A 14,607-nucleotide genomic window follows, 5' to 3' on the forward strand; every position below is an offset into this window, starting at 1 on the left:
TCACATCCTTTGGAATGTGTTGGATTGTAAAGTAATTATTAAGGTTATTAATCAACAATAAATCATTTCCCATGCCTAACTGTCTAGAAACAAAGTACATTTGTCATGTTTGGACGGCGTAAGAGGCTATAATAATGATGCTAATAACAATACTACTAATTATAATATTATAATATTATTAATAATGCAAATAATAGTAATACTCATGATGATAATAACAATGATATATTTTAATTGAACTATTAGAATGAAGGTTGGAGGTTATATGAGGCTTACAACAGTGTCAGTGGACAAAGACTCAAATGTAGACTTTTTCTTTTAGCACAGATGTGACTATTTAGCCCACATCAGTTTTATCGCAGTTGCCTTAAACCCCTTAGATTTTTACAAACAATGTATCTAAATTATAATATAGTAAATGGAGACAATTATACTTCATTTAAAATGTCTAAACTCAGCACTGAGTATTATTGCAGTAATGATTATTATCTTTACTTCATTGCATTTAATCTTTGATTATTAATATGTTGTCAACTGAATTAAACGTTGTGGCCTTGCTTGTTGATTTGTATTTTCTAATGTGTAATAGTATGTATTTCCCCTTCCTCCCCAATAGAACACCACAGGCACAGAGAGTCAGAGATGTCTGATTTGGAGGCTTACAGTGTGGAACCTTAAAAAAAAAAGAGGTGAAACAAGTTTTAACAAGGAACGGGAAATGTTCTCATTTTCATAAAAAATACAAATCTCCCTCTAACAATCTCTAACAAGTGAGTATACCTAAGAGGAAAATACACCCCAGGTTTAAGAGAATGAAAGATACATAGAGAGAAGCACAAAGAAGGAAGAAGGAAGGAAGAGAAGCCCAGATATAACCGTTTTTTCTCCCTTCTCCACTCATCCTTGGACAGACAAGTGAGCGCCCTTCACTGAATGCGGTGGATGAGATGGACTCCAGTGGGAATACTGTAGACCCCACCTGACAGCTCTCCAACTGAGAAATATAAGGAAATTCCATGAGAAGATTCTGCGGTGGTCGTGGCGGAAACATAGATTCATATTTGAGGAGACTGAAAACTCCTTCCCTCTCATTCCTTTTTGTAAAGGAAAAAACCTTGTGCTGTGCTTATACTTCTAAACAATTGGATTTGTGATTTAGTTAAATTGATTGACTGTAGTAAGTCACAGTCTCTGACACTGAGAGAGCTGTTGTCTACATTCATCTGGGTGTTTGTACTTCGAACAACCTGAAACATAGCACACCTGAGAAGGGGAATATGAGAACTGAATCAAAAGAGATACTGAGGAATCCAAGGATACACTGCGAAAAATTATTTAACGAACATTTTAGGAATGGAAAAATCAGTTTCAAATTTTTCGCCTGACATATGATCCTCGTGACTCCTGACTTCGAGCTCTCCTCCTTCAGTTTTCCACAGTGTCTCTTCACCATCTCATTCCTATCTTGGCATTGAATTCCCCTCCCTCTCCACCCTGTTCACGACCTGTATATCCTTTCCCTTACCCCTTATTTCGCCCCCCTCCCCCTCCGCTCCTTTCTCTACTTTCCTGTATAACCTGTTTGTTCTTCTCTTTCTCTTCTCCACCCCTTATCCGTTAGCCCCATCCCTAGTATAGAACTTCTGTACTCTCCCTCCTACTCCCTCCCCCCCCCCCCACACTACCTCCTTACCACCTGTATCCCCCAGTCACTTTTCACCCATAGTTCAGTCTGGCCGGCACCACCATTCCGGCCAAGGGGGAGGAGGACTTCCTCACGCTGGCCGCCTCCCGGCTCAGCCGCAGGAAACGTGTCATAGGGGCAGGAGTGGGCGTAGCCATGGTTTTGGTACTGCTGGTCGCCATCCCCCTATTGGTCCACACTACCAAAGGGGGAGGGTCTGGAGGTGGGGGCACCCATTATGAAATGCTCGGCAGCTGCAAGATGGTGTGTGACTCTTTCACCCCCCCACAGGGCAGCCACGAGCTGAGCGCCGTCTCCCCCCAACCCCCAGACTTCACGGGGAGGAGGGGCAAGTCAGGGTACCGTGGGAGCCCTGGACTTCCTGGACCACAAGGCCCTAAAGGTCCCCCTGGAGAGCCAGGTAAACCAGGCCCACCTGGTCCCCCTGGCCCGGGCCCAGGCGGCTATGTACCTTCCTTCTACAGCCCCAAGATCGCCTTCTATGCAGGCCTCCGCAAACAGCATGAGGGGAACGAGGTGCTCAAGTTTGATGACGTAGCAACCAATGTGGGGAACTACTATGAGCCCAGCACTGGCAAGTTCACCTGCCCCCTGCCTGGCATCTACTACTTCACCTACCATGTCCTCATGAGGGGCGGCGATGGCACCAGCATGTGGGCGGACCTGAAGAAGAACGGACAGGTAAGACAGAGAAGTGTGTGTGTGTGTGTGTGTGTGTGTGTGTGTGTGTGTGTGTGTGTGTGTGTGCGTGTGCATGTGCATGTGTGTGTGTGCAGTATTAGTGTAGGATGAGAAACTCTGTTCCTTTCATGCATCCATCACTTCTGCTTTTATTGTTGTCCCATGGAACCATCACCAGAAGGAGTCTGACAATATGGCCGGAAAGAAATCATTTTTCAAATAGGAAACAGACAGACACAGTCAGAGGACAAGAAAACACTTACTGTACAGTACCAATCCCAAGGAAAATGTCTTTAACCTTTGACACAAACTGTTTTGGTGTGGAATGCTGCTGTTTGGTATTTCTTTGTGCACTACTGAAGACATTGAGAGGGCCTAGCTTGTTTAAAACATGATTTTGTAAAGCAATCAAAGAATTTAGGAAATAGATTATAGAGACCAGGGCGTTCAGTGGCGTAGCACGTAGCGCATGCCATATCATCGCAAGGTCCCTGGTTCGATTCCGGCCATTGATATATCCTGCATGTCATCCCTCCTCTCTCTCACCCATCCTTCCTGTCAATCTCTACTATCTCTGTCCCAATAAAGCAGAAATGCCCTAAAACATATATTTAAAAAAAATTAAAAAAAGATGATGGAGACTGATGATTAACATGCAGTTGTTATTCAGTGGGAGGAGAATGAGAATAAAATAACTCGTTCAACATTTGGATAAGAACGAGTAAGCCCTCGTTTAATAATTCAACATCCATTTTCTCAGGATGTCATCAAAAGGCTTTTAAAAAAGTTCCCCAAAGATAGTATGTAAATTGTTCCTGGAGGACACGGAGGCTTTTGAGTAGAGTCAGAACAGTTTGAATGGCAAATTACAATGGAACGGAAGACTAAAGTTGTAACGCTTTGCTAACTTACACCACCTGATTTGGGCAGCAGGAGAGAGGGAGAAGGCAGTGACAGCTAAGCAATCAAGAGGATAACGATGCTCCTCTGTGGAGTGATGCCAAAACGCAACAGCTGGCTACTGTCCTCAGAGGCTCTCTGGCTTTAACGCCAATAAATAAACAAGGAAAAGGAAAAGAACCCCCCCCCCCCAAAAAAAAAAAAGCCTTGAAAGTTTCCATCTGGAGATACATGACAAGCTTGAGGAATTAAACTTTGACTCTGTTGAGGAGGTTTGCTTTTGACGTGCGTGCTGTGGAACCGTAGAGTGACATCCTGGGGATTACCAGGGAGGAATAAGAACAGTCTTTGCATTGTTACAAGCCAAGTCAAATCTGGCTGAGTGTTTGAGGAAGCAGTCTGGGGTTCTTTACACATAATTTACACGGTTTATGGACAGGCAGCAATATGGTACCTAGTGTACCATGACCCCTGCTAGCTGCTGCTGCTGCTTTTTCATCACAGATTGTTAGGTATAGGAATTGACAACTTGAACTATCCGTCATAGAATCTCTACATAACTGTCTTCAGCAGACGCCTCAGAATGTGGAATTTGTCATTTAACAGAAACAATGGGTCACAAAGGTAACATGCAGAAGCAGTCGTGAGGGAGGTGAGGGCTCAGGTAGGTGAAGTCATTATCTGAGGTGAGGAAGGAAGTGACATCATTGGCAGTGCTGTCCACTGTGTAGTGGTGAACTTGATCTAGATCAATTTCAGAAGCTTTGACAATGAAATGTCTTCATTTGGTAGTGTCTTACACCTGATCACCTTGGCGTTCTCTCTCAATACACACATCTTAACACAGGCCTTTTATTTGCCCAGGTATGTTAAAAGGTAGATTTCGCTTTGTCTCTCTGCTCATTGATTTGACAGGTTGGTGTATAAAGTGCACAGTGAAAAGACAGACAGGAAAATGGCAGATATAATTATCATTCCTGTCCTCCCCTGCTGTTAAATCATTCATAGCCTTTAGATGAGATCTTCTCCCCTCCACCTGTGCCCCCCCCCCCCCCTCCTTCACACACACACCTCACTCAACCCCCCCCCCCCCCCCCCACCACCACCACCACCCCAACCTCAATTGGCTTCCCCATTAATTATCTTTTCCATCAACTAAATTATTTAACCCAATTCAGTTCTTACCCACCCCCCACCCCACGGTCCCAGACAAGTGCTCTCATAGCAGAGCTAACTGATTGGGTCAATTACTAAAACACAACCCTGTAGAACATTGCAAAGCCAAAACACGAGACCAAACTGATAAACATCAATGTTAGAGTGTGGAGTACTGACATCGATGCTTGGCATTTGCTGTGCGAGCTATTATTGGCATGGTGTCACAGTCGCCGATATGAAACATTGTGATGCATCTATTGTGACTCTTTTCTCAATTCCTTGAGACGTCTACAAATGACTCACAAACGGTCTCAGGAAATGTACAGACAGTACAGATGAGGAGGAGGTGGACTTGTGTGTTCATGTTTATTTGTGTGTGTGTGTGTGTTTATTTTAGTGTGTGTGTGTGTGTGTGTGTGTGTGTGTGTGTGTGTGTGCGTGTTTATTTTAGTGTGTGTGTGTGCGTGCGTGTGTGTGTGTGTGTGTGTGTGCGTGTGAGTCTGAGTGTGCGTGTGCGTGTGAGTCTGAGTGTGCGTGTGCGTGTGACTGCTAGTGGTGTCAGACTGACACACAGGTACAGTTTATCCCGATATGTCAAAGGGAAGCTGGATTAAGACCCAGCCTGGGGGGAGACGACTGTAAGAGAGGCAGCCTACAGACAAGTGGGACCACAGAGAGATCAAGGGAGGAGAGGAAGACGGATGGATATACAGAGGAGAGTGGACATAGGGGGGGATGAGAGACACAGCTACATCGAGGCCAACACGAGAGGGCTGGATCAGATCAAGATAAAGAAGACAGATGAGGAGGAATAGATTGAACGGAGGAGGAGAGAAGGAGAGGTAGAGAGGGAGGGAGAAAGGCAGTGTAAAGACAGAAAGATGCCTGATATTGGTAAATAGACGACCGAGCTCCCCCCCTAGTCCGGCGGGCACGTAGACATGGACGTGTCTGTGTAAGATGGAAAGTCATGTCTGTCACTCACAATGGACACACTTCAAGTGTGCATACCCTATTGAGAGGTGTCAAACCTCCACTCTCCGTGTTTCTTAAGCCATCAAAAGATTTGTGTTGAAGTAGGTGACCTTTCCTATGGATTTATAATTTACAACTGATATATACTTTGCCCTTTGCGATGATGAGTGGGGAGTGGGATGATGAATATTTATAGGCAGTATGGAGTGTGTCGGTTGGTCATTTTGGGAATGTCCTGGCTTAGCCCAGGTTGGCTCCTATATTTCTTTCACAGTATGATGACTTAAGTGCCATATATAAAGGCTGGGTAACCCGTTTCAACATCTCTGCTCAGAAGCATTCAAGGTCTGCTGTGACACAGTAGCCCCCATTACAGAACTGTGACATTTGGTTTTATTTGACCTATTGGAGAAAGAGACCTGCAGGACAGGCTGAGGACTAATTAAACCCAACGCTACTATTGTATCTGCAGGCCTGCTTTGGCCCAGGCTCCTGCAGATCTGTCAGAGGACCCTCAGGTGTGGTGAATTTCAACTGCAAGAGAGTGTATCTGGCTATTCAGTCTCATTGATTGAATTATGTGAATTACAAGTAGCTTACATGTGAATATATAGTATATGTAGACTGGGTGTGAGACGATTTTGCAACACATGTCAAAGGAGTTGACTGAAAGAGATAGACACAAAGGCCATATAGTCCTTTGTAAATCGTCCATTTTGCCAGTCCAGTTCATAACATACTCACATTCACTTCAGACAGGATCTGGGTCAACATCAACTCAGTTAATTAATTGAATATGCTCATGGCTCATTGGTGGGGACTGGGTTCGATTTAGCAGTGTCGTCTTAACTGCCGGCTCTCATTTTGTGGATGTAATATTGTACCGCTGCTGTCAGAATTAGCAGGTACTAATTACATTGCGTTTCGGAGGAGGTGTGAGTACAGGCTTCCAGCTACTGTCTGCTACATCAGAATTAATGACTACATTTGTTTTCCATTTCCCGTACTTGTTACTGAGTGTTGAGAGACACAGGTGGTTTTGAAAATGCAGCAGCAAGGGTTTGACAGCAGGCTCGCACATACTCATGTGCTGTGTCCTCATCATGGAAAAATATTCAAATTGTACACTCACCGAGTCCTTTATTAGGAACACCTGTACACCTTCTCATGGTGGAGGTGGTGTAATGGTGTGGGGAATGTTTTCTTGGCACACATTGGGCCTGTCAATACCAATTAATCGTTGTTTGAATGCCACAGCCTATTTGAGTATTGTTGCTGACCATGTGTATCCCTTCATGGTCACAATTTACTCATCTTCTAATGGCTACTTCCAGCATGATAATGCACCGTGTCACAAAGCAAAGGTCGTCTCAAACTGGTTTCATGAACATGACAATGAGTTCAGTGTTCTTCAGTGGCCTTCCCAGTCACCGGATCTGAATCCAATAGAACACCTTTGGGATGTGGTAGAACGGGAGATTCACAACTTGAATGTGCACCTGAAAAATCTGCAGGAATTGCGTGATGTCATCATGGACCAGAATCTCAAAGGATTGTTTCCAACATCTTGTGGAATCAATGCCACGAAGAATTGAGGCTGTTCTGAGAGCAAAGGGAGGCCCTACCCAGTATTAGTAGAGTGTTCCTAATAAAGTGTTCAGTGAGTGTACATATGTGTACCTTCCTATCTAGTTATACATCCAAGCCAATCCGTCGATTTATGGATCAATTCTCTCTTTTTCTTTTTAAAATTTTAATTTCCCATTTATCTGTCTATATTCTTATTTACCATTTTTTCTCTGCATTTCTGTAATGATAACATTTTAAGGAGCATTTTCACTCATTGATCATCACACAGTGTACAGATGACATACCATTTCACAAGTGATGATACCATGTAGTACACTATGTAGTACACTATGTAGTACACTATGTAGTGCAGTATATCTCATGAAATGTGTGTTTTGTGGCATGCCTGTTTCTACTTCTTTTTGTCTCTCTTTCTCTATCTATCTCTCTTGTGTGTACATACACATGTACTCATTACTGTATGCTCTCATACATTTCTCTAACAATTGCTGAGACCATTATACAGTATGGACTAATAAGAGTGTTCTCTTCCATTCTGTGTTTTGTTCTTTTCTTTCTTTCTTTTTCTTTTTTGTTTTTGGCCTCACACACTCCTCTCTTCGTTCATGGAGAAGATAGGGTTTTCTCATTCAGGAGAGGAGAGGAAATGTCAGAGTGTTTCACAAAGAGCATCTCCCTTGGAGATGGGAGAAATGTCTATGGTATTTGCAAGAATACACGGTAAAGGCTAAAAATATGGCATTAACTCATGACCTTTCTTTGGTATTATATAATGAGTGGATTTAAGGTAGCCACAGAACAACTTTGACTCACCATGCCAGTGTGATCACTTAATGATACTGTCAAAGAGAGCAGTGCCAGTGTAGCGGACTGAAGTAAGAGCTTTGATAGAATAGTTCGTATTCCCGTGGCCTGGGGTGGTCCAGTGGTCTAGCACTGCGGCCTACTGAGCACACACACGCCCATGTCGGCTGTGGTTCTAATCCGGCCCATGCCCTGCTGACACACCCTTACTTCCTGTCTTACTCTACTGTCTCTGTCCAATAAAAACGGAAAAAACTGCCCCCCAAAAAAGAATCATTTGTATTCCCTAGCATTTATTTCATAGTCCGTCGTCCATCAGTCTGCACCTTGTCTAAATACATTGAGTGTGCCTCCTCAGGCACATAACCAAACAATGAAGGTGATATTGTAAATAGCTGATAAGGCTGAGAACCATACACGTGTGTGTGTGTGTGTGTGTGCACGTGTGCACGTGCGTGATATACACTGAAGGAATGCGATGTTGAAATTGTCAGTAGGGCAGCCATATGACAAGCCATTGACATGACACATTACTTAATTCATTGCTTAACCTATTCAGTAGTTCAGGCACTGCAGGTAAACCCGTCCACAGCTGAAACCCCTTTATATCCAATTAACGTGTCTCCTGCCTTGGAAGGTTTCAGCCTAGAGCCAATTAGAGACTTTCTAATCAACGTCTTGACACCAGAGTGTCATATTAGCATTTAGCATGCCAATTAGGGTGCAGATCCGCATTGCTGGTAAAGGGCTTCCACATCCACCGCTGTAATCGAAACAGAGCACACCTCAACATGGGCCACAGGAGGGAGAGGGAGTACTACAAAGTTTTATAAATGTGCCATTTCCATGGCCCTGCTTTTCTTCATTTGGCCCTTCCCTCTCTTCCCGTAGTGGTCCCTCAGGTGAGTTTAAGAGACCCCTCTCAATCGCCGCGCTCCGCTCTGAGAGGTCTGTACATCACGGTGAATGAATCCTGTCAGTTTTATTACCAAAGGAGCCGGGCACCACTGCAAAACAAAAAAATAACAGACTACATGCACCCCCACCTCCCCAGTCTCATTCCTAACCCCCCTGAAATAGGCTCGCTTGATCAGTTTGTTTTCCAGCAGGCTCCCTCCCCATCACTCTAAGGCTAAGCCCCCTCTAGTTTGGCTCCTCTCACCCCCGTCCTGTGCCTAGACTGTTAAAGTACACGCAGCTGCTCTCTCCTCTGTGCTCTCATTCTAATCTCTCTCTCTCTCTAACCCCTCCTTTTCACATCTCTCCCACCTCCTCTCTTACCCCCCAGTCCCCCTTTCCCTCGCTTTGCTTCCCACTCCTCACTCTCTCTGTCTCCCCCTTTTTTTTTTAGCTCTCGCAACCTCTGCCGCCTCCTCCTCTCTCTCTCCTTCCCTCCCTCCCTCCCTCCCTCTCTCCTTCTCTCAGTCTCTCTCACTGTCTCTTATTTAATGGTGCCCCCATAATGAAAAGTGGAGGCAGTGTGATCCTGCCGGTTGTCCCGCGGGTCCTTGCTCTACCCAGCAGCAGCAGCTCAAGTCAGAACAGCATTTGGCCAACAGACAGAAATTCACTCCCATGTCGATATCAATCTCCACTGCAGTTGACAATAATCCTGATTTGCCTTTCTCTCTCATTCTCACTCCCACCACTCCCCCCCTCCTCCCATCCTCTTAAAGAAAACAAGGTTTCATTTTGATACTTACTGAAAGCCCAATCTGAGGCGCAGCTCTGGATGTCCAAACGGACTACTGCCCCTGTTCGAATTGGCGTTTTTCACTGTCCTTTCAAAATGCCGCAAACAAAAGTAAACAAATTAATGAATCAATTTAGTGGCCTGTAATACAATATTTGAAATTTGAATTCTTGTTGAGCTTGTACACTCAACAACCATGACATATTTATATTAATTTACAAAAATTACTCTTTGCTCATTGCTGTTCTGACCATGCAATTACTTAAGAGTTTAGCATGAAGATAGCAACATAAATAACAGTCACCTTATACTGTAATTCCTATTCTCATGCATTAGTTTCGCCATCTTGGTTTCTAAATGTTACCTCATTGTGTTTATAGACCTATTGTTGAACCTCAGGATTATATAGGAAGTGCATCCAGCCGTGCGTTAATCATAAACATTACATATTAAATGTCAGCGACTGCATATATTTTCTGCTGTCTGAGCCCTAGTGAAGTAATGTCCCCTATGCAGCCAGACTGGGAGAGCCATAAATAACGGACCACCTTATCAGTAGCAAATATAACCATAAGATGCAAGCAGCAATGCAAGCGTCACCATCAAGGTTATCAAAATGCATCAAGGTCAAAAGGGTGCAAGGAGCAATAAGCTAGGAAACACAGAGCTGGTTGGTTTTGGTAAGGGAAATGGGCAAGTAAGTGGTTAACTGACACTGGTCAGCATAGGTTAGGGCAATTTCCGTGACATGTTCGAGGTTAATTGAACAAAGTGATTAATGTCTACAGGCATGGTATTTGCCTCCCTCTTCTGGTCACTTGGTGATGTTTACCCAAATCCCACCTAAATCCCACCAGAAAAACATTCTTAAATGTGAACAACACCACAGTTGCTACAGGTCTTCAGGGGGACGTCCTTGATGCCCTTGGCAACTTTCATATGAATGGAACAAAGTGACCTGGACTTAGAACAGTTTTAATACGGCTATATGATATATGAAATTTGATGTGCATATATTTTGGTCATTTTTGGACGGATCTTTGATGTTATTATCACCGTTGATAGAGAAAAGTGTCATGTGCATATGAAAGTGAATTCCAAGCTAATCGGACTTACGGTTCATGAGAAGACGATATTTGAAGGTTTTTCACAGAATCCAAGATGGCGGAAAATCCATCATGGAGGAAGTCATGGGTCATTGAGACAAATTTGTTCCTTGTGAAGAGAGGGACCATTATACCAAAATGCATAACTCTAAGTCAAATGGGGCGGTAGGGTAGCTTTAGATTTTAGTTGCTTATTACAGCGCCACCTATAGGCCAATTGGTGCCATTTGTGGTTTATGAGTGGCAGTGTACATGTTCTTTGATACTGCCGAAATAGAAACATTTTCACCAGTCAGTTCTTGTGATATATAGCCGAAGGCCCAAGAATAATAAGAACCCCTACAGGCTTGATTCCCTGAGAACTGAATGACATGTTTAACGGTTCATGCAGGGAGGAGGGGTAAATACCGTCACCACCACTGTCAACGCCCTTCAACGCCCTTCTTATGACCCTTTAACATGTTGACTATTCAAAAAGACATGTTCTCCTAAGGCCAGAACACTCATTGGATGGCATGTGTCATTCATTTCAAGATTGTGTACATTGTGCGTTCTCACGCCTTGAATAAAAGCTGACTAACTGCTTTGAGAGCTAAACACAGTGTTCACTGACTAGCTCTGGGTTGTACTGTAGCTATTGTAGCCCACAACAGTTTCACAACTGTGAAGCGGAAATTAGCAGGTACTACACAAGAATATTAAAGATGAATAATTGAAAGGGATGTGTGGGCAGATACAAATTAGGATACTGTTCTAAGTCTACAGTAACCTCAAACCGTAACAACCAAATGCCAACCGAATTTCAACCGACTGTATCAATGAAAGAAAAGGCTCTCCTCATACTGTCCTTCATAGGACAATTCAGAGAATGTCGAGGGATTCATGTAGACAGACGCTCAGATCTACAGGAAGTCAGCCTCTCTGTTATGACACATTTTTCTCAAACCATCATACTGCTCATCAGGGGGCACTCATTCCTCCCAGAGAAGAGGTCTGTACTCATTCCTCCCAGAGAAGAGGTCTATATAAAATTGCATCTTTGTAAATGCAATTCCTTTATGAGTCCACTTGAGATGCATAATAAAAGCAAATATTATAGGCGACCTGGAAAAATCAACCATAGTAGTCCAGGTTTTATAGGCAACAGCATGGAGCCAAGCATGGATTCCTGTCCTGACCTCCCGCCACTATTTCATGAGCCCATTTGACCGCGGTAGCCTACTCGCTGCTCCCATTTATTGTGATTGTATGGAGTTATTGAGGAGTGGGAGCCATTAGGGAGGTAGCTGCCATGGCTGTTCGACTACCAATTACCGAACCCTGTAGCCCTGTAGCCTGCCCTGACGCATCTGGAGTTTGGGAGGGGGGGGCGGGGGCTGAGAGGGTCCCGGGAGACCTGCCACAGCAGCGCGCCGTGAATCAATCCGGTTTAGACTGGACAGGGACACGCTTAGCCGCCGATACCGCCAACACTGCCGTGGCGGGGGGAGAGAAAACACGAGCGTGACCTGCATCTCATTCTGGGGAAAGGACGAAAAAAGATGGATAGATGGGTCCAGAATGAAGAGATACTGAGGGGGGTGCAAATGGAGGCGGGGGGGGGGGGGGGGGTGATGGAAGGGGTGTTAGGCCTAGAGGGGGAGACAGAACAATTAATGGAGTGATGTGAGTTGAATTAAAAACAAAGGGTACGTATTGATTCATTTGAGTCTTTGGGAGAGCAAATGCTCGTGCAACAAGCTGTACACGGAAAGAGATTGCTTATTAGAATATGGGAAACTATTGTAAGTAATAAGCTAAATTGATGATATGGGCAAAAAAAAAAAAAAAGTAATTATCGAAGCAAGGTTGTGGATAAATGGTTAGTTTAGTCTCATCCGACATGTCTAACTGATCACAGGGGAGGGAGGCTTGGTGACGGGGGGGGATGATGGAACACATCCATGGCCCAGAGAGAGGGACAAGGATGGAGTGAGGGTATCATATTTGCATTCATTAATATAGATGCGCTTGTGTGTTTCATTTTCCAGGATTAAATGGATCCTATGCTTGAATAGTTGGTTACTTAGCCCGGAGATGGTGCTATTCATTATAAGCAGCTTTACTTATTAGGCCCTCCACAAACACATAATTGATATAAAAGGCAAAGAAGCACAACATGAATGTAGTGTAGCTCATTATGGGCCATTTGTATACAAACCGCACACGTACGAACTTCTGAAATGGTTACGTTCGGCTTAGGTTATTAGGGATAGAGAATTATGCAATGGATGACGTCATCTGTCTATAGTCGTAGGTGATTTAGTTGGATTATGTTTGTTATTCGGGGTGAATTATATGTATCTACAAAACACTGCAGCTTGGGTTTTATAATCACACCTGCAACCCCAAAACACTGCAGCTTGGGTTTTATAATCACACCTGCAACCCCAAAACACTGCAGCTTGGGTTTTATAATCACACCTGCAACCCCAAAACACTGCAGCTTGGGTTTTATAATCACACCTGCAACCCCAAAACACTGCAGCTTGGGTTTTATAATCACACCTGCAACCCAAAACACTGCAGCTTGGGTTTTATAATCACACCTGCATCTCAAAACTAATTGTCCTTATACACTGTGTATAAACTGTGAGGGTATTAGTAAATCAACGATTATGTACAATTTGTTCTAGTAGTATTCAATAATATTCACTGAGTACTACTGTATATAAACCATTTCACACTACAACCTGTATGTATGTATTCTTATAAACAGTTTATAAGCATTCAAGTCTATTGCTATTCTATATGGACGACAAACAAAGAAATGGAAGCTGTGGTGAAGCACTGCTATTTCCCTGACCTTCCCCACCAAAACAATCTAGGTAATCTCTGTCTATCACTAACTCCCCTCTGCAACAGGTTGGAACAGGAGAGGTACGGAAAATCAATAGAAGCAGAGTGAGGCTGTGTTTTCAAGGTTTGGGGTCAAAGGTCAATGCACACCTCATCTATTTGGAGGATACATGTCCATTGGCCTCTTTACGGATGACATTATACAAGACCCCAGAGCGGGGAAGGAAATAATATGACGGGTCTGATCTAAAGAGGGATAGGCGGTGGGGGGTGGGGGTGGGGGGTGGGGGGTGGGAGTAGGAGTGGTTGGAGATGGGAGAAACCGGAGGGAGAGAAATGGAGTTAAAAACACAGGTGCAAAGAAGACCATGAAAAAGGGCATTTGGATGTCAAATGGATGAGTCAGAGAATGGATGTGTGATCCTTTGAGGCTATATACCGTCTTCAGGGGGATTCCAAATGTCTGATTGATCTATGAGTGTTGGGGGGGGGGGGGGACGCCATATTGGAGGGGTAGTTATAACACAAAGCAAATGAGCTATAATCCTTCCTTATTCCCCATGGGCCCCTCCTCACCCCTGCAATTAACATTTAGATGACCGTGATGACCATGGCTCAACCACAGGCACTAAACGTATGATTAGTGACTTGAGGCTAATTCACAGGAGGAGAGTCAGTTCTCAGATGAGAGGATGGGCCAGGGACACGGATGGTTAGTAGGGGCAGGGGTGGTGTGCAGGGGAGTTTGGGGATTTAGGGGTTTAATTACTTTCTATGTTACATTAGCAGCAATATATTTTGGAATGCATGGCTGCCAAATCAGTGTGAGGTGTGGTTTGCAACAATGTGTATCTGCTCATTTGATTATGTTTCCTAACCTGGTTTCTCTAACCTGATCATCTGCTATTTCGCTACTTTCTCTCTCTCTCTCTTTCTCTCTCTCTCTCTCTCTCTCTCTCTCTGTGTCTCTCTCTCAGGTGAGGGCCAGTGCTATCGCTCAGGATGCGGATCAGAACTATGACTACGCCTCGAACAGCGTCATCCTGCATCTGGACGTGGGGGACGAGGTGTGTGTGCAGCTCGATGGAGGCAAAGTTCACGGCGGAAACAACAACAAATACAGCACCTTCTCTGGCTTCCTCATCTACCCCGACTGA

The 14,607-nt window shown here is 44.2% G+C and overlaps 1 protein-coding gene across 1 annotated transcript; it reads left to right on the forward strand.

Moving 5' to 3' along the window:
* Positions 1-1,837: 1,837 nt before the first annotated feature.
* Positions 1,838-14,607, forward strand: c1ql4b (complement component 1, q subcomponent-like 4b; the record flags this gene model as incomplete). Its single annotated transcript, XM_083667604.1, has 2 exons — positions 1,838-2,386; positions 14,428-14,607. The coding sequence occupies exons 1-2, from the start codon at positions 1,841-1,843 to the stop codon at positions 14,605-14,607; spliced, it is 726 nt and encodes a 241-aa protein (XP_083523730.1). The 5' UTR covers positions 1,838-1,840.

The sequence above is a fragment of the Argentina silus genome, assembly GCF_951799395.1.
Source record: "Argentina silus genome assembly, chromosome: 4".
Classification (NCBI taxonomy): Eukaryota; Metazoa; Chordata; class Actinopteri; order Argentiniformes; family Argentinidae; genus Argentina; species Argentina silus.